General features: G+C 37.3%; 1 protein-coding gene across 14 annotated transcripts in view; it reads right to left on the reverse strand.

Moving 5' to 3' along the window:
• Positions 1-25716, reverse strand: part of RIMS1 (regulating synaptic membrane exocytosis 1) — a 305213-nt gene that overhangs the window by 131060 nt on the left and 148437 nt on the right. For all 14 annotated transcript variants that reach the window (XR_011725375.1, XM_071741578.1, XM_071741571.1 and 11 more), the window contains one exon: positions 24808-25679. Coding sequence is in view for 13 of the 14 variants with exons in the window: in XM_071741578.1 (XP_071597679.1) it covers positions 24808-25679 (872 nt within the window). In the remaining variant the exon portion in view is untranslated. The remainder of the gene's footprint in view (positions 1-24807; positions 25680-25716) is intronic.

Here is a 25716-nt window from a genome sequence, read left to right on the forward strand (position 1 = left end):
ACTTAATATATTACAGCTGTAGGAGGCTGAGTCAGCAGCAAAAAACTACCAACTTAATGGGCATCTGTCTGTGATAGAGGACTGATGTAACTGCACTCCAAGCAAGAAAAGGACGAGGCACAAATTGCAAGAGGAAGAATATCAGGCAGTACAATTCAAAGCACAATTTTCTCCACAATGAGGAAGGGTACAGCTGATACTGGGAAAGCCATAGGAGAACAATGCAGGCTAGAATAGATCCGACAGAAGAATAAGTGTGAGAATGCTACAGAAGGGAGAAGTCTGAAGTGTTTCTGTGCTAGTGCTATTTTTAAAAAGAATATACTTGTGAGCTCTGAACCTTGGTGTTATTTCTCCCATTTAGACATTGCCACAGTGTGTTAAAAAATGCAACAGTGTCATTAGAAATAAGAACTCTTCTTAATGCTCTCTTGCAGAAACAGTATATTAAAGCTTGATCTCAAATAACTGAGAAGTTATTTTTCAATTTTACCTGAGAAAAAGCAATCGATTCTTCCATTTAGTTTACAACACCTTTAAACTCACAAACAAAATCCCCAGCAAAGCAAAATCAAAGCTATCAGTTCAGAGGACTGTTTAAACCCTTAAGGAAATACAGTCACCTCTCACTCACATTTATAGCCATACTTGTACTATAGGCATTTTTATGCCTCTCTCTGCCATAGAAACTTGTTCATTTGAAATACATTAGTGGACTAGTTTCACAATACTGTATTTTAAATTTAAAAGTCAATTTTTTTTCCAAGTCTTTAAATTATTACGCCCTAAAATTATTTTTTACACAAGCTTTCCTAATAAACAATATTCCTACAAACTCTTTGCCAATCATTGAAAAGATACCAGGCAAAAATTGCTGTATAAAGTCAGACTTTTATTGCCATTAATTTCTGTAGCCTCAGTAATGTCTAAAAAAACTCCTATTTTATCTATTACATACACTTTAGGTAATAAATCTTCACTATTTTATTAGAGAAAGCACATCTCTATAATAGGACTGCTACATGACTACTCTTAATAGCACACAGGCATCTAATAGGAAACCAGACAAACCATACTTCCAGGAAAAAAAAAAAACAATTTTCATTTAGAACTTACTATTTTTTACTCTTTTCCCACAAATATTTAGATGCAAATCATGAAATACAAGTTGTGCCACTCTCCATACTCCATAAAATCTTTAATAGCTTGCCATCCACATGATCATATGCACAAGCTTGTTTTTAAGCAGGTTATTATCATGTGCATAACCACACAGGGCAGTCTGCAGTTGCATTAGCTACTGCAGTGCTGCAATTCTGGAGAACTTAACTGCACATTAAAGACCTTTTGGTTTTATTTTTAGAATCATTCCTTGCATCTTCAGAGAGTTCTGAATTGCAACAAGAACAACAAATTGACAAACCAGACTGCCATCCCAAGTGCTGGCAGTAATCAGGGACTCTGATTTCCAGTAATGGACTCAACAGTAACACCAAAAAAAACATCTCTGCTGTGTGAGCTGGACTGCCACAGGGAAAACAAAACACTCTGCTTCCTTGTTTCACAGATATTTGTTCAGCAATAGAGAAACATTCAGTCAGGAATAAATGTCAGCTCCATCATATAGTGGTGTTTGTCCAAGCACTCGAGGTAATTTCTGCTCTTGTCCCCATTTTTCTCTGCTCTCCTTTCTTCCTTCCCCAGCTTCAGCTTCTGGGTTTAGGCTTCTTTGCTGCTCTTACTTCTGGTTATTGCAAACCTGTGACCACCTGATCAACGCATTCAGAATCCTTTCCCACTGAATTCCTGCTGTAGCAAGATCCTCTGATATGTCTTCTGTCTTTGCTCCTGTCTGCTAAACTTCCCATCTCACCAGTGACCATTTACTATCTTCCCTGTCCATTTTGTTGCCACCATTCATCTTCTGTCTCCTGCTTATGGCTTTGCTGTCCTTTCTTTAGGTCATGAATTATACTCCCTCCTTCACCTCATGCCCCTCGATACTAAGCTACAGCCTTAATCTCCTCCTCCCCACACATAAACCTTCAGCTTTCTGTTTCTGTCACCTCTCATGTCTCTGTTCTACACTTCAGTAAATTCCAAGCCATCAGCTACATCCACCATGGCTGAAATCCACCATGGTTCTTTTTGCCCTCTGCTCTCAGAAGCTGAGAGCAGGTACTGGACTGCAAACATGGCTGTAATAAGCTAGAGCATGGATGGTGTGCTGGGGATGCATAAAGGTACCTTCCAAATAAAAATTCTTGACTGAAAGTGATATGTCTACAATTTGGTGACTATTTTAAAAACTGCAGAAATGCATGAATTGGGGAGAAAAAGAAAAAAATCTCCATGTTCTTGAAAAATTAATGAATTTTTAAACTTCCATTGAAATTCAGTATGAAACAGACAGAGCCATGCAAGCTTTGGGCTGAATCTACAGCTGTAAAATGGGTTTTACAATGGAAAGTGCCAGTTAATCCACATACATAAACAGCCATAGAATAAAATATACAAATAAAACCATGAAGGAACAAAATCCCCAAACGAAAATTAAAAGTAATTTATGCTAGCAATGCTGACACTAGTGTTTTGACAGCAGCAGCAAAGTACTTAGTAGTTATAGCTATATTTTTTAAAATAATTTGTCCTTTACCATCCTATGTCTATGTCACTGCTGCTTTATGCCATCTGTGCACTGCTATAGACCAGAGCTTATTATTTGTTTACTTACACAAAATACTTTCACTGAATAATTATTATAGACATCCAGAAATAGACAGCAACTTGCAAAAAAATTAGTCTAAGTGCAGTTTCAGAATTTCAGAGTTTTCAGATTGTCTCAGAAAACCCTCACCAGAACTCAAAACAAAACAAAACAATACATAGAGTAATTTCTCTACTGTTAAGTCACTGAAAATAAGTAGCAAAATAAGACAAATGTAAGATACTATACAGTGCATAAAACAATCTTGTAATGAGTAAAGTACTGATTTACAGGCTTAAATTTAGTTTAAATAATACTTTAAATTTAAAAACATTAAAATCTTCAAAATAATAAGTCCCTGAGAAGATATACTGTATCATTATTTTTGTACATTACTTATATATTTCTAAAACAGAAACAACGTATTTCAAGTTACAGTATATTATTAAAAATGCATTTGCAGTTATAATGCATGATTTACTTAAGACAAATGGAGTAAAACAAATATATATTTACAAAACCTTTCTTCCTAGAGAAATTAAGCAAACGATGTATCCTGCCCACAATGAAATATTTTTCCTGTTAATAATTTACTTCTGTCTTGGACACAGAAGAATACCTTACAAGACACAAGCATTTAGAGGTTTGTTCCATGAGAGGTCTTTTGCAGTCTTCAACCAAATTTCAAGATGGGGAATAAGATAAACTGTCCCTGGTTTTATATCCACATCATGTGTGCCTTCCAATTACAGGGAAACCAAAATTCACCTCACCAAAAAATACTTTCTCTAAAATACTTCATCTTCAGCAGCACCACCCATACCCAAAGCTAATGCTGGGATACTGTGATTTTGAATGAAATCCTGCAAAGCTGAGAAGTGCTGGAAACAACAGCCTGGTCTCTGGCAAAGTGAAAACAAGCACAAACTACAAGAATTCTGTTATTTTGCATGGCCAGTCGTGATGATTTCCAGAGTCTTGAATACTAGAGATAAAATACCCCAAGTTGTTCCCAAATCCATCCAGACTGTATTTGGAGACTACTGGTGTTTTGCTCAAATCCAGATGTGCTGGATTTGCAGCAGTTACTTAAGATGAGAAGCAGACAGTCCAATGATAAGACTCAGTCAGTCCATATTAGGCACTTTAATGAGCCTAACTTGTAGCTTCTGATTAATAAAGCAATTTTTCACATAACTAGGAAATGTAGAAAGTTTTTTTCAGAAGCCGCATCTCCAATAAAGGGACAAACCAGCATCCCCTACAGTCAGACCAGATCTCACTAATTAACACATACAATAGCCATTTATGTACTTACCTTTGTTAATTTTTAAGGTCAAATATAGCATGCATTAAACAGATAATAAAGCTTATCAAAACCCTGGAGCATCCTCTGTTACTGCTTCCACAGAAGGAACAAGCTCAGAATCTCAGGGAAACGGAGTGATTGTTTCCCAAGGTAAAAATCAATAGAAGCCACATGACAACCTACATAAAGTGACACCAAATGAAAAGAAACTCCATGTATCAACTTGACTGACTTCCTCCATCATAGCCTGCATTTTCAGGAGTTAGAAGACCTCTCTACATGCTATTGGCAAATGGCTTCAGCATACTTTAATTGCCATCAAAAACACATGACTGCTGTTACAGATGTGACAGGTCATAACGTTAAGCAAAAAAGTACTTGTACGCCATCCCAAATAATTTTATCATGTCAAATAAAAAATGTATGCTTAGATCATTATAGTCTAGCTGCTAACTAAACACACAAAGAGAAAACACACAAGTGGCCTGGCTTGATAGGCAGCCCTTGCCTCTAAGAGGCAAGGAGAGAATTCCCAGGGAACCTATTGACAATTTATTTAGAAAGCTTCACAAAAATGCTCATTATCTCCTTTCTCTCAACTCAACCCACTTCAGATACCAACAGTTCAGAACTTAAACCCTTGCAGAATGAGGTCTGTGTTTTACCATTTATGCAGTCCCAGGGCACGCTGGCTCGTGCTATGCCAGAAGAATGTCTCTCGTGGCTGGGATGTTTAGGTTTTATTTTGTTCAGAAAACATGTAATTGCACTGGACTTGAGTGCCTTGCTGGCACATGTTCTAAACACTGAACACTAACTTATTGGAAGATTCCAGAGTTCAAATTAAGACTAATACTCCATATGGGTGACAATTTACATGTATCTAATACTCAAATTTGGAGTGCAGACCTGGCACACGTGCCTGGTGACCCCTGTAACTCCCAAAGCTAGAGCCAGTCTCTCAGATTTTCCCTCACTTAAAATTATTTAAATAAATATTTAACATAGCAATGAGACACAAAACTGCCTTTCTATATCCTAGGTAAATTTCCAAGTAACAGAAAATCATGAAAAAGTGTCAGTGGTGCTTTACCAATGACTCAGCTTTTAGATCTAGGTAACTGGCAACCTGGGCTTATCCACCACATGCTGAAAAGAAATGCTTATTCCTTACAATTCTCTCTAGAAGATAAGGACAATGCACACTCCAACTCAGATAAAATTAAAACTTCAGCATTTTGTTTAAAAAAAAAAAACAAACTTCGTTTAAAAATATCTTTTAAAGAGGTAGGGACATTCTAAGTACAGTACAGGTTGCAATGCTACTTAGTATTTGCAAACCAGAAATCCAGATTAGGCAAGGAATTAGTGAACTCATGAAACACTATTTCAGTGTGAGCACATATATATATATATAGTGTGTGTGTGTGTGTGTGTGTATATATAAATATGTATATATACACACTACTTCCTCAGCACAAGAAACACAAAATGACCAGAGGGTGAGAAAAACTCTCCTGTGGAGACAGGCTGAGAGAATTGGGGTGGTTCAGCCTGGAAAAGGTTCCAGGGAGACCTTATTGAAGCCTTTCAGTAATTAAAGGAAGCTTTTAAGAAAGGTGGGGACAATGTTTTTAGCAGGGCCTAGTGTGATAGGATAAGTGACTGGTTTTGAACTAGAAGAGGGTAGATTTAGATAAGATATTGGGAAGAAATTCTTCAGGATGAGGGTAGCGAAATATTGAAACAGGTTGAAACCAGAAAAGTGGTAGATGCCCCATCCCTGGAAACATTCAGGGTCAGGTTGGACTTGGCTTTGAGCAATCTGGCCTAGTTGAAGATGTTCCCACTTGCTGCATGGGTTGGTCATCTATGACCTTTAATAACCCTTCCAACCCAAGCAATTCTGGGATTCTGCTTTGATTGTTAAAAAGACTAACATTAAACTAAATCTATGACTTCTCCCTTAGTTACTACTGCAAAGTTGTTTCTTTACAAGAGTTTGTAAATTCACATTTATTTTTGATTTTGCAAAAGAATAATTTATCAGTGGATGATTACTAAAATTTCTTTCAGTAAGTTCCTTTTATCTGGTGAATTTTCTTTGGAAAATTTTAAAACGTATCATGAGTTTTATGTCAAGATATTTATTTAGCAAAGACTTTATTTTACGGATTATGATTTTTTTAAAATGAGTACAGTTTACATATACAATCTCTTTTATAAGAAAGTATTGCATTCTGTTCATTGAAGGCTCAAGAAGTTTTCTCAAAAGATAAACTTGCAAAAGACCTTCCAAAGTAAAAAACAACGGGGACCATTTTTATGTTCACAAGGTGGACTTCTTATTTGAATTTGCTCAGTTTTATCAGAAGTCTTTACACATTTCTGGAAGTAAAGATTACTAATCATGCCAATGGAAGGCTGAAGCCAAAATCACAACCTATCCAGTCAAGTAACAAACTGAGTATTTGTAGGTATCTCTGAAACTTTTGATATGGATGCAAAAATTGTAAAAAGGAAGCCGCTATAAGTTCCCTGAATCTCCTTAAGGAATCTGCTCATGAGACTCCCTGAGCCAACACTGTTTAGTTCCTGCACTTAAACACTGAAAATGTTGAAGAGTTCATCAACACTTTCCAGCTAAATGCATGAGGGTAATTCACTTCATCCTGGAATGATGAGACCTGACTGAAGCTGAAATATGACTGCTGGGAACAACTATTTCTTGAGAATAAGTGGACTATGCATGATGTTCCACAGCACTGGGAAAGGGCAAACACAGTGCATATTTTCAAAGGAGAAAGGAGGGGAAGAGAGGCTAGAAATTATGGACCAATCAGATTACTATCAATTTCAATAAAACTGCTAAAACAAAACAAATTACCTTTGAAATAGGTAGAAAAAATGAGAGCTAAAAAATGAAATGTCAATCATAAATTAATCCGACTTAATTTCCTACCACTACACGACAACAGGTAACAAGCAGCAGATGTCAAATATGTTCAGTTGAGCAGGAATTTTGTTTATGAGCACACCATGTTAAGAGTTACACCAGAAAGTGTATAAATAAAACTAGGATAAGTTGAAAAGCTACTTAGAAAAGCATATTCTAAACAATTGAAATGGATTTAAAAACCTCTAAGCATTCCTTAAGCAGAATCTGTGATGTTTGTCTGGAATACTGTAATAATCAAGGCTCACATTACCATTATAGATGATAGAACAGAAACTTAAGATCTTTAGGTGACTTGACTCCAAGGAGAAAGAAATGATTGATTACTTAGTTATAAGAAACCAGGACTGGACTTCAAAGATATGCTGACAAATTTGAAAAATGAAATGGAAAAAAAGGACTCATTTCAGAGTGGGAAAGGATATGGCTACACACTCAGACCAGGATAAACCAGAGAGGAAGTTAACTAATTAATGACTGGCTCTATAGAAGACCATGAGGTAGATATAGTCTACCACAGTGGTAAGAGAAGATCTATCTATAAAGAAGATACATCATACAAGCCTGACTGAAAACCACTACCCTTGAACTTACGGAGTTAGAAGAGTTGGCAAAAGGCCTGGATCAGGTGCCCTGGCAACTACTTGTCACCAAACACACCCAAACTGGTGGAAAATCAAAGTTTTGTTGTTGGAGTTTTCTGATTTGGTCTACTCTGCCTAATGATTGGTCTTCAGGGAACCTTTGCACCTAACCAGCAGCCTGACATGACAGTGACCTTCGGGTCTCTCTTTGTATGTAGTTAAATTTTCAGGAGGAATATTTACCTCAATCTACGTGTAGTAATGCAAGAGAGATGAGTTAGATTTACTAGCCAGAGAAATATAGATGGTCTGACTATATTGTTTTTTAAAATTCTATAGTCTATTCCACAAAAAAGTCACTCCCAAGAGACTAAAACAGGACCACAGAAAGTGGGGCTAGTGGGATCTTAAAATAGCTTTTAGTACTCCCAGTTCCATGCTATTCCAAATGCTGGACACATGCTGCTGCATGCTGGTATCCACAGCACAGCCTTGAATCTCTGCAAAGCAGGGTGGCACAGTTCTGTACTTCTCCATTCCAGCCCTACTTCACCATCTACTTATGCCAAGATGTGCAAGAGGTCTCTGGAAGGCAGTTTACAGTTGCTGAACACAGTGAATACCCTGCAGAAGAAACAGGAGTTTTACCTTCTTTATGCAGCTATACACAAACTTATTTACTATGAGAGAGAATTAAAGGCTTTGATCTTAAAGGTTTTATCCAGATTTATCCTTTAAACTCCATCCAGGGCTAAGGCTGACCATTGTCTCTTCCCAACCTTAACAGCATCTTGTTTTCCTAATATTCCTGCTATATTCCCTATATTCTCCAACACATCTCTCCCAATTCTGTCCTCAGTATACTTTCATTCTCCTCCAAACTCTGTTAAAACAAATGAATTTTGCACATGGATTTCTTAATATATACTAACTCACACAGCAGCAATATTTGAGAGGATAAAACCCATTTCATTATTTATTCTGTCATTCAGTTTTAGAAATGGTTCTTCTAATGAAAAAATACTCTTTGAAAATTAATTTCACAGTTTTATCAGCTCCTTAGATGTAAGATTTTAAAGATCTTTGTTATTCTCAACACATTGCATAATCCCCAATGAATTTGCAATCAGTCCTTTCTCTTCCCCTGTGATCTTTCAGTGATTCAACTGAGGACCTTGTTCCAAATACAGATATTTCCCCACCCTTCCCCCCAAGGAGAGGGCTGATGTCCTTCCCTGATTCAGAAAGTGCAATGCATCAGTATGATGATGCAGAGATAACATGCAAAATAAACACAACTAAGCATTTATTATAAACTATATCTTATTATTATAATTGTAACTATATTACCCTAAACAAACATTCCTGTCCTGTGTACATGCTTTGATGATTTTTTGGCCAAAACAATATGCAAAAATAAAACTTAACAGAATCATATTGAACTTGTTAAAGCTAGTAACAATAGCACAGTTCAGGGGACTGAAGACACATCAATTATCTTCTGCCAAACAGAAATAATGCACAGAAGTGTTAATTTGTTCCCTGAAGTGAATTTCTAAATTCTTTATCCATGACATCACCAATATGCAAAATAATCATAATGCAATCAGAATATTATTTTTCATAAATATATTTAAATTTGGGTGTGTGCTCTCAAAACCAGATTGTTTAAAAACTTTTGCCACATAGCATCACTAATGTCAAATTACATTTGACACATGAGCTTTCAAAGTATAAACATCACTGAAACACAGACACACAAGCAAAATGGTTCCTTATTCCCTGCTTAAGCTGAATATTTGTTACAATTACTACTTTACATTCAGAGGACACATTATATCCACTTAAACAGCACAGTTAAATAAATCTGTTTATAAAACATAGGGCTTTTTAAATATATAAAATCATATCTAAAACCTCAGCACTGTATACCCACTCATTTACCTGTCCCTGAATGCAACGTATGGAGCAGAAACTGAAGAAACCCAGCAAACATAGCAGAACCAGCAAGAGGATGGTTAAAAAGGAACAACTGGCATCTATTAGGCTTCTGAATTCCAGCCTGCAGTAGCAGCGAACCCCTAATGCAAGAAAAATCCACTTCAGTGTAAAGGAGATGATATAGAAGAAGTCCCTAAGGTCCTTGCGTCCTGATTCTAAGCCAAATTGTTCTGCAGCTTTGAACACTCAGCACCGGTGACACCAAACAGGGCTACAGGAGATCTTGTCATCAAAACAAATCTCTGCAGTGTAGTGCAAGCATCAATTACTGCATTAGTTCATACATGCTCACTGCAATGGCAAGGAGTTTCAGTTTTAGAAGGAGTTAAAGATTTTGGGAATCCAGAATTAACGAGCTTTAGGAAGCAAAATAGGGGGGGAAAAAAAACTAACTCTTTCCTCTCTGGACAGAATGGGAAAGAAGTTTCCTAGTGCTTTAAGCAGCAGTAGACACAAGCTCAGGTAATCAATACTCCTGCTGCAGTTATTATTTATATTCAGCAGTGGTAGCTGAACGGGTTTTAATGAACTGCATAAATGAAGCAGTGGTGTAAAGCAAATTTGGCTGGTTTAAGTTATGTAAAACTTCCCAAGCTGTAGATTCACTTTTAGTACACTAAAAACACAGTGGCCCTTGAAAAAATTTACCAGTTTTTACAAATAACAGGATTACCTAACACTTTTCTTACATAACTTAAAGAAAAATACAATCTAAATAAAGAACTGGAAATACCATTTTGTATTGCAGATCACATATTCAAGATAAGAGAAGCAGAACCTGTATACCAGCATATTTAGGAAAGCCAGATGATTAGAGAATTACAGCTAATAATGTCTTCTAAAGAATTCAATCTAATTTAATCATATCAACTCTACAACAATAAAACTATTTCTTTGGCAGAGAGAGTCTCTCTGTAAAAATCTGTTTCTCTGTATATATAGATACTGCAGGGATTCAGAAATACAACAACCCAGCCTGTTTGGAAACTAAAATGTAAGAAAACAAAGAATAACTAACCCATTCAAATTTTCAGTCAAAGAGAAGCTTATAAGGAAAAAATAGAAATAATTAAGCTAATGAGATCTCACAGCTCTTTCAACTTTAGTAATACATAGAAAAATTGGTAATAATGAAAATATACTTTTAATCATTTTGTTCTCCTGTACTTCTAGATCACATCATCAAACCCATGATACTGTATGGTGCCTCTCACACATTATCTCCCCTGTCAGTCAACAGCAGAAGCCAAAGCTGTTATTCCCAGCTACTGCTGACTTCCAGTGCCCCCAGTAGCATAGTATCTGCTTTTTGTCACTGAAATATCCTCTTTAGGAGATGGTTCTTGAGAAGGAGACAATGCCTGGCCTTCATATACTGCAAGAGATGTTGCTCATCTGGACATCTACAGACCAGAAAACTTACACTCAGCTTTCTCTTACACTCCTAAGGCCAGAGGACATCTCTTGTAAAGGGAACAAAAGACAGACTACATCCAGTCCCTTACACTCCTACAGCACATCCTCTCTCTCTCCTGCTGATCCTTCCATATTTAAGAATGTCCTCCCACTCTGCAATGGTTGCTGTTGAGAGCTTTGCTTCATTTTTCAGAACATACATTCCTCGGATCCTGAATGCCCTCCTCCCCTTGAAGGACATACTAAACAAGGTAGGCAATTTTGCTACAACCCAACTCAATACATGAAAAACGTTTACCTCAAATTTTAATGACTGTTCTGTATAGGATCCTTTTTCTCACTTTATTAAGTGTTCCTGTCATTCTCATAGAATGTACACATTTGTGAAAAAAATTGTCCCAAATGTATTTAGAAAGATTGCTTGAGCTGCACAGTGGTGTTGAAGTTTCACTGTCTCTCGTGGCAAATATACACAAGCTCTCTGCTCAGCCATCCCTGCATCAGGCAGTCCTCAACACTGATTTTACCCACTGCTCTCACTAGCCATGAGATCTGCCCAAGCCCTGCCTAAGTAGTCCTATCTAACAGCTTCAGATTTAGATGGCAGAGATGTCTGCAAGTATTTGACAAAAAGACAGGAGCAACAGAAAAATATTCTGAGGTTAGAGAGGGCATTTTGCAGAAAGGACAGTGCCAGCACCTGCAGTGTGCACTGCACATCCTGAAGAGTCCTCTTCATTCCTCCCAGCCCAAATCAGACCCTTGCTGGCTGCCTCAAAGATCATTTGACAGTATGGGGGTCAAGCACTGATAGTTGGTTTATTTATTTTTATACCAATTAATAGTAGTAAGGCTATTGAAAACTAACTGGAAATCTGTTTACCATTCTGTTGTTGTAGTAAAAACGCATAATTAAGTTATAGCATGCTCTCAACCTTTACTTTGTATAACATTGCCTATGTAATCTCAACAAGTTGCTACCCTTAAAAGATTATTTCGCTGTCACTATGAGGCACACTACACTGGGTATCTGATACTTAGACTTTGACTACATTATTTTAGCTCAATCTTCTGTTAACAATTGTTCCACATTTTAATCCATGTATGATACCCCTGAATTTACAAAACTTTCTCAGATAAGTAGAAAAAAAAGAGACAAATCTCACACAGGTACCCAACCCTAATAATTTAACATTTTTTTTTAAAGAAGCCAGAGAGTGATCCCAATCTTAATGCACTACCATAAAAAGAGCAACTCAGGGAAGAGAACCTATGCTTTAAACTGGAAGTTAATGTAGGAAGTGAGAGAAAAAAAAAGATCCACGTTATGGTCTCCAGATCTCAAAGACAAGTTTAAATGGAGAAGAGATTCTAATACAATGGCAGAAGTCAGATTTAATATTAGATACTGCATGTGACATTTTGTACTGCAGACTTTTCTGACCCACTTTGAAAAGGTCCTGACTATTGTGGGAGATCCTCAGTGACTGGACAAGCAAAGGTCACACCTCTCTTCAGAGAGGGCAAGAAAAAGGGCCTGGGAAACTACAGAGTGGGAAGACTAACCTGACTTCCTGGGAAGGTTGTGGAGCAAATCTTTCTGGAAGGTAGTCCTGAGACCATGAAGGCCAAGGATGTGACTGGGAACTAACAAAGAGCATAGCTTTACCAAAGGCAAATCATGCCTGAACAATATGATGTCTGCAGCTGCAGACAAGGGGAGAGCAGCAAATATTTAACATAACTGTAGCAAGGTGTTTGACCAAGTGTCCCAAAATCTCCTTGGAGACATATGGACTGACTGGTGAACTACAAGGCAGGTGGAAAACTGCCATTACTATTTCACTCAAGTGATGGTCAAATGACTAAAATTTAACTGATGATGAAATATTAGATATGCAAAGAAGTATCCAAGCAAAAATTTATGGGGAAGAATCAAGACTTTCCTTTACTCAGCTACCAGCACACCAGACCACAAAATGTTCTCCTGGGATCATAGAAAATTTGAATGTAACCTTTGGCTATGCACTCAGGATTAAACTCAGTGGAGGAAACATACCTGCTTCTGATAGGCTTAAATGCAGAGTATGGCTGACACTGGACTAGTTAAAACACTGTGCACTCATAAAACAAATGAATTTTCTCTTCAGTAAAGTATTCCCCAGTGAAGAAGACTAAGCACTTGTCAGAGTCTTTGGCAAACTAATTACAACTTTGCAAAAATAATTCTTGAGCATTTACCATTTACATGAGAAAGCCTTTAATATACAAATACATATATCCACACATACAGAAGAGGTTTCCTTTTCAGCAGCTTGACATCACTTGCCCTGTCATTTCTCATAACTACTGAAAAATACTAGAGGTTAAGAACTGAGATGGCTGTGGTGAAAAACACACATAGCCCCTAAAATGAATATCTGCTTTCAAACACTTGTTAGAGCTCATCAGTGTTTCTTCCTGTTCAGGCATGAATTTATCCTGTTTAAATCACTTGCCAGCTCATAAAGCACCAGCAGAAATAATGTAGTCACATCAACAGAGGGACATGCTGGAGCTAATAAGTTTGGCCTTTAATTTAAATTTAGCTTGGCCTAAATCAACATCATCCTGTCATTACTCCACAGTTCAGTTCAAATCTTGACCTAAGCCCATCAAAGTGGAAGAAGTCACTTGTAATTTGTCAGAAAAACGGTGTAAACACACACATTGGGAGAAACCTACAATATGCCCCCCCCACTGGCATCACAGACAAGTGATGTGGCTTTACCACATTGTTCCTAAAAGTCATCTAGGGGAGTTTTACAGAATGTCACCCAGGTTTTTGCAGCAGACTGGAAGACAGAAGAGCATTGCTGCACGGCCAAATGACAGACACCTCCTCAGGCACACAGGTATGCAAGATCCAGTAAAGAAACAACCCACTATCTATTGCTCCTGTATCCATAATTTCCGAGTCCCACCACCAATGTACTGTGCTGCATCCAATGTTCTATTTTCCTGCTCTCCACTGCTGACTGAGTTGTTCTTCACTCCTCTGAGGAAGATTATGACAGTGAAATTGGAAAGAGACAAGAATTATAGAATCATAAAATGGTTCAGGTTGAAAGGGCTCTTTAAAGGTCACCTAGTTCAACATCCTGCTGTAAGAAGGAACATCTTAAACTAAACTGGGTTGCTCAGGGCCCCATCCAACTTGACCTTGAATGTTTCCAGGGATGGGGCATCTACCAATTCTCTAGGCAACCTGCTCCATTGTCTCACCATCCTTGTAGGAAATAATTTATTCTTAATAGCTAATTAAATCTACATTCTTCTAGTTTAAAACCATTTCCCCATGTCCTGTAGCTACAGTTCCTACTAAAAAGTTTTTCCCCATCTTTCTCATTAGCCCCTGTAAATACTAAAATGCTGTAATAAGGTCTCCCTGAAGCCTTCTCTTCTCCACGATGAACAAGCTCAACTCTTTCAGCCCATCTTCATAGAAGAGGTGTTCCATCTCACTGATCATCACTGTTGCCCTCCTCTGGACCCATTCCAACAGGCCCATGTATTTCCTGTGCTGAGGACCCCAGGACTGGACACAGTACTGCAAGTAGGGTCTTACCAGAGTGGAGTAGAGAGGGAGAATCACCTCCCTTGATCTGGTGATCATACTTCCTTTAATGCTACCCAGGATACAGTTGGCTTTCTGGGCTGCAAGCACACATTGCCAGATCATGACACCCATAAGTCCTTAATCCTTTCATCCCCCAACCTATATTGGTATCAGGGATTTCCCCAACCCAAGTGCAACTTGCACTTGCCCTTTTTGAACCTCCTGAGCTTCACATGGGTTTTCTTCTAAAACCAGTCCAGGTCCCTTTGGATGGCATCTGGTCCCTCAGGCATACCAACCACACCTCACAGCTTGGTGTCATCTGCAAACCTGATGAGGCTGAACTGAATCCTACTGTCTATGCTACTGCTGAAGATATAAACAGTACTGGTCCCAGCACAGACCCCTGAGGGACACCACTTGTCACCAATCTCCATTTAAACATAGAGACTTTGACCACAACCCTCCATCCAACCATGTCCCTATCCACTGAGCAGTCCTGCTCTATATGACCTATAGAACTACTCTATATGTCACTACTTTTTTCTACGTCTGTATCCAGAACACCTTTTACACCTTAATTCACATTCCCTCCTTTACTTTTCCTTTGCCTAAGACGACATAAACATTGCTTAACTTCCAGTTGTGCCTACAAGTCAGATTCATCTCAGATGAATTAAAATTCAGATTAATTTAATTTTTAAAAATTCAGATTTAATTCTAGAAATTATAACTGCAGTATCATACATACCAACCAAAAGGTCAACCACTATTAAATTGCATTTTCTATTACTTTAAAAGTGTTTCATATATACATATATATATAAACCTTAAACAACCCATGTACCTAAACACAGGGTTTAACAGTGACAATATTCTTTGTATAAGCATTGCCAGAAAAATTCTTGCAGTCTGCTCTAATCCTTAGAACAACCTTCTAGGTCAAAGCAAGATTAGGTCCACCACAGCACAGATAACTGATGTCGGACAGTACGCCTTAAGTTAATATCATTGCTGTGGTTTTTTTTTCTTCTTTTTAAAGAAAAAGGATGCCGATAGGTTAGAATTTTAAACATTTGAATAGAAGTCAAAATGTAAATAGTACATTTGCTTTGTTTTAATAAAAAGAAGAAATTTTCTCACTGGCAAAAATAATTGCTTCCTAAGTATGTTTCAGTGGCCTGTAGGAATAGCCCTTCCCTATGACTTCCTTGGCTTTGGGATTTGAAACTGGGTAATAGGAACAGATTAATCAACTTTGCATGACTGATTTCAGATCAGCTTTTCTGTGGAAAAAAGCCTGCAGCAGCATAACTGGATTTATTCCTAAGCATTCAGTTCAATTCCCACTCCCAGAGGGCTGTTTTGCCCTTCCACATGCAGTCTCTGCTTAAAGATGATGATGATTCCACTACTAGGAAATCCATAACATCAGCCCTATGGGAGATAACTGAACCTATCTGGGTATGCTGACAAGTTTCAGTGTGTGCAGAAGTGGCAAACATCAAAAAGTCTTGAAAATCTACATCTATTTAAATTTTCATTTGAGTTCAGTTCTGATTCAGTTTTATTTGTAAGTTCAAGGCACTGTTATACTGTATTTTAAATAAAACCTGAGCCAGAACGGAGTATCAAATTACCTGACATCCCATTTGTTTTGATGAAAACTTAAACTTGCTATGATAGAACTCCAGAGCACAACAGGCAAGAAACAATGTCAGCTGAGTGACCCAGAACTTCAGGGAGTTGCAAAAAGCTGCCTATTGAGCCCTCAGTCTCATGGCACTGATTAGTGTGCACTGCCTGAGCAGATGTTTTTTGCTTATCTCACAATCCAGCTGAGAACTGTATGAATAAAGTGCACATGGGTTAAAGCTGAGGAGTGCTGCTCTGCATAGTATGGGTACTCTACTCCACAAAAGTATCTGTTTCTCATACCCAAAACTCATAGGGGCCCAGTGTCAGAATATGCAGTTCCCACCTCAGATGTGGGAGCAGAGCTGAGGGACTCCAAAGCCTCTATCCATCTGCCTCAGGAGTTTCTTTTCTTGTGACATCTAGTGATCACCTTTAATGCAGAAAAGTCTGACTTTCAAATACTTGACAAAGGCAATGAATAAAACAAAATTCTACAGTTTTATATACACACATAGGTCTATTTACTGTCTTTAATATCACCCTGAGATAGTGCCCTACAAGAACACATCATGAGACAAATACAAGAGATATCTTGAAATGCACACATGCCTTCTAATAGTGATCATGCATTCGAATCATTATAAACCTCTTATAGATTTTCCCAAGCATATATGCCCTCTCCCCTCCCTTAAAAAAAACCATATATCTTAATAATGTCATGAAAGAACAATAAAACCAAGAATATGAAAGCATTCACAGATACTACTGTATCTTACATACTACTTTATCTTTTCTTTCTGCTCCCCAACCTACTTTACTAGAATATTCCAGAAGCAGATAACACAGTGTGCTCTCATTAAACAGGTGTTTCTTAGGAAAACACAGATTGGAGGGAAATGTGCTTTGGGTAAGTAGGAAGAAAATATCACCAAAAGTATCAGCAAGTTTTCTTAAGTACAATCATACAGAATTCTCTAAACAATAATCTTTAAGTTTCTCAAAATGTTTTAAACTCTAGCTCATGTTCCTCAAAAAAAGTGTACCTTTTCTTTACTATATTTATTATTTTCTAAGAAAGGACTCAACTCATTTAAAAAAATAACTGCTTCCATAGAGCTATACTTGTCAGTGTAATTTCCATATCCAGAATACATTCCATACACTGGCTCCAACACTGAAACTACAGAACAGTGTAAATCTGCCTACAGAAAAGCACACATGGAGATAAGAGCTGAAAAAAACCTTTTACATTATCAGTTTGAACAGGAAGGTGTGCCCCCATTTCCAGGCTCTCTCCCTTCTAAAACAGAAATTGTCTTGCAGAAAGAGGATGTGACAGATAAAACTTAGATTTAACTGCTCCATCTAGTGGCTCATTAAGCACAATTTTAATTGTTAAGGTCATGTGGTCTAATGGGTCAGAAAGAGCCACATATGGTGCTTTCTTCTTCTCTGAGAAGCACAGCAAAATAAAGTTTTAGTACCTACTGCTTTTAATAGCATAACATAGAAAGAAGCTCCAAAAATTCAATAAAACTTCAAGAAACTTGAATATAGTTAGGTCCACAAAAGTCAGTGAATATTTTAACATCAAATTATTAACTTATTTATCCTATTTAGTTAATAAACCTTAATAAAAATGGTAATGTTTTAGAAATTGCTCATTTGAATATGCACTTGAAGTAAAATCTACATGTGAGCACATTATAAAATACATCTGAGTTAAAATTAGGTAAATGCTTGATAGGCTTCATTTCTCCTTGCTACATTTTGTCTACACAGAAGACTGAAAGGTAACCAAGTAATATAACAATTTTACTTTACTTATTCCTCCACCCCACATAGCTGCCACAACTAATACTACAGATGTAGTAAACTAGGACCCTATGTTCAATTAAAATCTCAATATAATGACACTTAAACATGCTTAAATTCTTTACAGACCTGCAGGTAGAATTTCAAAACAATCCCATACTAGCTGTAGCCCAAGTGAAGTGTACAGCACACATGAAGAAGTTAAACATCCTTTTCAGTCTAATTTTGCAGCACCAGCCCATCTTCCCTTCAGAGGCATTATTTGGATTTGGGAAGTTTAGCTGAGCCACACTGCCCCTGTACTTTCATCAGATGTCACAAAGTAAAGCTGATATTTGTTTTTCTGAAATAGAAAAGGTCACGTTTACAGGCAGGAAGCAAAGGTGAAAAGAAAATATTCTAAATAAAATGTATTATTAAAAGTTGCCTCATAGATGGAATGAAAGTGTATTAAAATATTTAGTACTGAGGGTATAAAAATATTGCTGTAGATCTGCATTTACTGCGTAGCATTACAGTAAAAGCATTTCACAATTAGAGAGATTTTCAGATACTATTTTTGCAGTCAAACAAGGGAATGGGCTTGGGAACTCTTGTGCACGAGAGATACAAATAATCACTGTTGTATTACATTTTGCACATCCTGCTAGCAGAACTTCTATTCTCACTGCTAACTTAGGCAGAAAAGATAAAAACAGGTACCCAACTGAAAATAAACCTCTAAAACTCTGCCCTATTCTTTCATGCCTTCAAGCTGAGAGGGAAGGCAAAACAAAACCCCTACACCCTTTGAACAAACACCTTAGAAGCATCCTCTACTTGGACCAAAAGAGCAATGTGATCAGTTATCAAAACCATTACATTAAGGTCTCAAAAACCCGGGGAGAGAGAGGCAGTAACCAGTGATGAATTGAGCACCAAGGTTCCAGGCACAGAACCATCTGGTTCTCATATCCTTTAGTGATGCCTTCATCAGTTAAAAAAAAAAAAAAATAAACAAACAACAAGCCAAAAGAACAAAAAAGAAACCCCACAAAAACTCCAACACCCCCCCCGAAAAAAAAAAAAAAAACCACAAAAAAACAAACACAAAAAAAACCCCAAAACAAACACCAAAACCACCATCCAAATAAGCACAAACTGAGAAACCCAACCCAAAGGCTGTGAAGTCTGCAAATTTGGTCTTTCCATATGAAATAGTTTCATAATATGTTTATAAGCAATATTAGTATACATACATAAACCATTTTGTTACCTGATAGGAAAAGCAAGCAGGCAGACAAAAGGGTAATTTAGCTTATTAACATCAAATTAAATGCTGGTGAGAACAGAAATCTAGGCTCAATTGAATCCCTCATGGTAGGCAAGCCGGTTAATCAGAAAAGAACATAAGTGTGCTGAAATTTTCATGGATTCTGATAAATGAAAGAGTAGCTACCAATGATATGATATTTCTTTGCATTAAATAAGGACGTTATTTTATTATGATCAAGGCAAGTTGGAGTCTCAGTCACAGACTGAACTCTCATCAAGTTAGGCACTGTATTTATTCAGATACATATTATTTAAATATTCACATTTTTTCAAAGAAAAGGCAGACATTTTATCATTATTAACCTTCTTTCTGACACAATCAAGTTTTTCCTAGAGACCACTTATCAGCATACTAATTTTAGAGTGCTCAAAAAGGTCAATCTGTCTACTCAAAATTGTGCTGAAACAAACTGGAATGGTTCCTGTGTATCACAGTAATTGTGTTATTATAAGCAAAAAAGCTATCAAAGGTATGAGAAATAACACAAAATACTAACCAATATTAATCATTACTGTATGGTATAAACCTTGTGTTTTGCATCAAAATAATTTAGGAATGAATACACTGAATGCCTGTAACAAAGAAAAGGAAAACTTTTCCAGAAAAACTGCAATTAGATTCTTCTTAGTTGCTAGTTAAAAAAAATAAACTCTAAAACCAGTGTAATTATTAATCTATAACAAGCCGATAATTAATTTACCTTTTTAGTTTGCAGGCTTTCATTTTTCACCCAGAGGGAAGAAGCTTCCCCTTACAGTTGGAAAAAACAAAAGGTTTGGATTTCAGTCCCAAGACCTAAACTCATCTTTCAATATGCAGCATAAACAGTCCATAGTTCTGCAGCTTTACTGAACAGTTTGGTTCACCCAAATATTTAACAGTTTGTGATATCCTTTTCTTCCATGTCTCTGAAGAGTCAAAATGTACTTCTATTTTTCTTTTCCAAAAATCAGGTTATTATTACATAAACTTGTACTGGAAGTGGCTATAAAATATCAGTTCCCAAAGGGTGACAAAAAAGAATAAGCTACAGTCAGGAGTACTGTAGATTTAGCCTCAGATTTCCCCACCTTGGCCAAGAGCCTGCCACAGGAACAAGAGCATTGCTAAAGTAGAGCAGTGCAGGATATGAGGCAATTGGTTTTTATTTCCAGGAATCTTGTATGTCATCTAAATAAGAAATTCTGATTACAATTACCCTTAACTTTGCTTAACTGCCCTCAGAGTTTACACAATTTCTGGCACTGAACATCAATGTCCCTTGCAGTAACTTTACCCTCCAGGGGATGAGAAGCACTCCATCTCTTTCCCTCTTCCACCTTTTCTTCCCACTTAAAGCCCAGTCCTTTCCTTTTCCTTTCCTTTCTGTACATATCATTACATATTATTCTTTATTTTTCTTCTGGCACAAGGACCAGAGATCAATTGTAACTTATTCTTAAGAACTAGCAATCTTCCTAGCAAAGGTATTTTATTTTACACAAAGTTAAACCTCAGTCACATTTTTACACAAATTCAGCTCTTTTTAAAACTCCACTCCCAACTGTACAAATGAACAGATGTTAAAATATGTTGGCAGATGTTACAGTACAACTTGACTTGCCTACACTCAAATTTTAAATACCTCAGTGAAAAAGCTTAGCTAAAAACATGTTAAACCAGCTTCCTCTTCTCTTTTAGCCTTCTCCTGATGTTTTCTTTCAGTCCATTTATACACCCTGCTGCATGGGTGTTGTTTCTTTGTCATCCTATCTTACCTGCCCAACAGTACTACAGCATCTGAGAGAAATCACTTGGGCAGGGACTTAATCTGTGCTCTCCATTCCCCAGAAGCACTTTCAAGCACGAGCACCCAAAACATCACCAGAGAGGATGGAGGAATGGGTCAGATCCTCTCCTCCTGGAGCCAAGCCAGCATCAACACATTCATCTACAAACCACGGCATCTCTTTCTCCTTGTGACCTCCAGGTCCTCTCTTTCGGGCTACAACCCTCACAGCTGTGAATACCCCAAGATCCCAGCAAGACCCCTGCCCATAACACTTTCTAACCAGAAGGGTAATGTTATAAGAATTAAGTGAAATTGGATGGCTCTATTCCTCCTGGCACTGTAAGACAGTCATTATGAATGAAGCAATCACAACTGCACTGAAACTACACAGGATGGCATCTCAGGAAGTTTTTTTGAAACAAGGCTCCAACTCTGTCCTTGCACCCAATTAGTTCCATTAGCAAGTATATACAGCGAGTTTTACTTTTTTAGTTTTTATCTTTTGCTGATAACAGGTATTAGGAATATTTTCAAGTCTAAATGGTGTGAACAAAATACACATTTAGGTAAGTATGAACAACAAGTATGCAAAATGTAAAACCATTAACACATAACAATTCTCAAGTTTTGTTTATCTTCCGGTTTCAAAGCCTCCATGACAGAAGTCTAGAGTATCTCTTGTATTAATAATGGGATAAAAGAAATCAGGTACAACCTCGTCTGCACTCAAATCTACCAGTTTGTCACAAAATCTTGCATTTAAGCTTTAAAGAAAATGTTTTCCTCAAGCTTATTCCAAATCTAATTTGCATTTTTCATGGGATGGCAGTAGGCAGAAGCTGTTCTCAGTTTTAAAATTAGGTCTGGATTTCATTTGTAGTAGTCTGGTTTATGTTATTCTTGCAAGTCTCTGTAGCAAGTATGAATGCAATACAAATAGGGACCTGTACAGTATCTCCCCGAAATTACAAACAAAGCACTGAAGGAATGGTGGATGAAATTCTGTTTGCTATAATAATGCTTAATTGCAAAAAATATGATTCTGTCCTCAGTTACAGTAGGGGCACTTTTATTCTTATCAAGGTTTTTAACACTACACTCTTTTACTATGGCATTCTTATAAAATAGTGAAGGATTTCTAGATTTTCTTAGGTAATGAAGTTTCCTGCCTTTGCATCTACTCATACAAAATACAGAAGATTTTTTTTAAGTACTGATGAAAATTTAATTCTAAAAATAATTGGATACTTTACTACCAAAAATATTTCTGCTTTCTCATTCGTAATCACATTTCCCATCTCTTTTTCTGTACTATAACCCAAGCCTCAAAGGCCTTCCTCTTCTTTTTCCATGCCAAGGATTGTAAGTCATATCAAGATGAGGAAAAACAAAAAATTAACAGCCACATCTCATAGCCATTAAATTAAGAAATAGATTTCTGTAATGTATTGCACAGCACTCCCCCACATAATGCATATATATGCACACATATATACAGACATATATATGCCCAGGTATGTGTGTGTGTGTGTGTATATATATATATATATTATGATAAATAATACAGGGGTAGCTTTCTGACAAGTCAAGAGATAAGGTCTCAAGAACTGGCAGTGGTCAGGCCCTACTCCTATTTATAACTTTTATTCCAATACAGTGATGTAACACTGTGACATGATACAGACCAAGGTCTCCACTGTCTGAAAGGGGAGCCTGAATATCTATCTCAGAGGTAATCCAAGAACTTGATAAAGTTATTGAGCACATCAGCATTTTGTGACAGGTGCAATCCTCTGGGCTTCATAACACTAAAGGAAAAATGTCCCACCCTCAATGGTTGAACACCACTATAGGAAACTGGTCAAAACCTGAGATCACTTTTTCATGAGCCTGAAAACAACCACTGAAAGTTTTTACATACAAAGAATCACTATAGAGCAAACTATACCAAAATATCCATGTCAGTAACAATGCCTTTCAGACCCATAACCTTCCAGTTTATAATGATTGCCTGCAGTAAATACAGGAAATCGATTCTATTTCATGAGCATCCTTAAATTGATGCACATAAATGAAAGTAAATAACAAAGTTGGAAAGGAAATGCTACTTTACAGGCTGCTACTAACAGAGAAAGTCAGAAAAATTACAAAAATAGAAATGCCAGCACAAAAAACTGCCACAAAATAAGGGAAAAATGTGTTCTCTAAGACAGACAGTATAGTTGAGGCTGGAATGGATGTCTGCAGGTCCCTAGTTCAAATCCCCTTGCTCAAAAGTAGGGTCAGCTAGAGCAGATTGCTCGAGCCATTCTCAGTTCAGGTTTTCAGCATCTTCAAGGATGGAGACTGCACAACATCTTTGTGCAATGTGTTCCACTATTTGACAACTCTGACAGTCAAAAAAGTTGTTTTTAAGTGGAATCTGGATTAAGATTTGAGGATATGATCATCATCCCTCCACAAAAATTAGCAGAAAAGCAAGTTTCTATGGGATGAAAAAGTTCATGCTTAGAAAGTTAAAGCAAACAGCTATTCAGGTGGGATAGGAGAGGTATGCTGTCTTTTTTTTATATGATTACCTGGAGCTTTAGGGGATGTCAGGAGACCAAAACATCAGATAAAGACAGACAGACAAGTTAGTGCATATGAATCAAAGACATGTCAGGAAACCAACTAAAAGACAACACAGAGAAGCCATTGGCATTTTGAGTATCAACACCAGAAGCAAACTGTCAAGTTACAAACACAAATAATTAAACTAAAGAGCTAAATTCTACTTTCAAAGACACATAAAGCTTTCAGCTCACTGTAGCATCACTTAAAGGTAAATTAGGGTTATAAGATTGTTGGTAGCTTCTACCAAAGTTTTTTTCTAATGATGCTTATTTTATCTGTTCACCATTCATGGATTTGATTAACTTCTTCAGCCAGAAGAGAGCCTTTGTTTAAAAGCACAGGGTACTACACTTAGTCCTTAGTGCTGAGTGTTACATCAATAGATGAAGGCAAACTGAAATAATTAGATTTCAGTTAACAGAAAAGTAAGATTTTAAACATGCTGTTAAGCTTGGGAGAAAATTAATCTAGCCAACAAGTAAGGAAATTTGCATTTATTTCCTATATAATACTCCCCTTGCCCTGTGTCTTCTTCGTTAACAATTAACTCTGGCAGATCTTTAATGCATTATTAAATCTAGTAAAATTTTGCATATCTTAAGACTGAGGTGACAGTTAAGATTATATTGCTTTATAATAGACTCCTCAGATTGTTACAGAACTGTTTCAGTCCATTCACAGAAGACTATTCTGCATACAGACAAAAGGATGAAACAGTGACCAAAGGAATACAGGTGCCATTGAGAGAATAAACTAGAACCCTTAAGTTCTGTCAGTTCTAGGTGAAAGAGGGCAGAGAATGAGAATCTCCTCAGCTGTTGCTACCTGTAACCACCTCATCTAAGAATGTCAAAAGGAAACATTGAAACCAAATGTAAATAGGTATAATACACTTCTCAGCTGAGGGGGAAAAAGAAAAAAAGAAAAAAAGAAAAGAAGAAAAAAAGGAAAAAAAGAGAGAGAGAAAGGTAAGGGGGAAAAGAAAGGTGTATGTTTAAAAAGAGGCAAAAGAGAGAAGAATACAGTTTGGTTTTTTTCCCCAAGCCATGGCCATGTGCATAATATATATAAAGGTCCTTACCTTTTTCACTGACACTTTCACTTTCTATCTCCACATCTTCACAGCTAGTATATTCTGGTGTTGATGCCCCTTCTTCCTCTGAGCTACTAACTGACATCTGCCTTTTCTTTCCGCCTCTTTTTGCTCTATGAGGCTTTGGAGGGGATGGCCGCACTGATTCCGACTGGTCAGAGCTAAGGGAATCATTCCTTAGCATGGTCTCCATTTTCTCCCGCTTTGCTTTTCGCATGAGAATAGCAGAGCTAGGATCAAGGCGGCTCTGTTTTTTAAAGGAATCGTGGTTCTTGTATTCTACGTGTTCTATAGGAACTGGACTATGCCTGGGAGTTGGTGGGCTATGATTAGTTAATTGTTTAGAAACAGAAATTCTTACATCACCTGTTCTGTCTATAGAGTACGACCTCTGAGTTTCCACAAGAGATTTTCTGTCCTGAGTTCCCTGTAATTGTGAGCGTTTTCCTAATTTATTCTCAGGTACCTCCGCTTCCTCCATTTCTGTGTGTGGCAAAGCTACATCACTGTGTCTTCTCTCATGCCGCGCTTTAGAAACTTTTGCATGCATGCGCATCTGCTGTTCCTCAGGATGTGGTTTTACGGGATATCTTGCCAGATTGGGGTCACTCCTGTAACGGGTATGATATTCATCTTCCTTCCTTTGTTTTTCATCATCAGGCACTTTGCCTTCCTCAAGTTTCTCTGGGAAGTCTGAATAGTCCTGTGACTTGCCTTTCTCCAGCCTTCTACCTTCATGCCGTTCTTTACGCTCCCTGTCGTCTGCTGGTCCTTCTTTTGGGAGAGAGGATTTTGGCACTCGCTTACGCTCGCTCTTTAAACCTTTGCCGTTCTGGTCTGAAACCAATATTGTCTTCTTCCTACAAAGAAAAGGAGTACAATAATTTGAGGAACTGA

Source organism: Heliangelus exortis, chromosome 3, assembly GCF_036169615.1.
Source record: "Heliangelus exortis chromosome 3, bHelExo1.hap1, whole genome shotgun sequence".
Lineage (NCBI taxonomy): Eukaryota > Metazoa > Chordata > Aves > Apodiformes > Trochilidae > Heliangelus > Heliangelus exortis.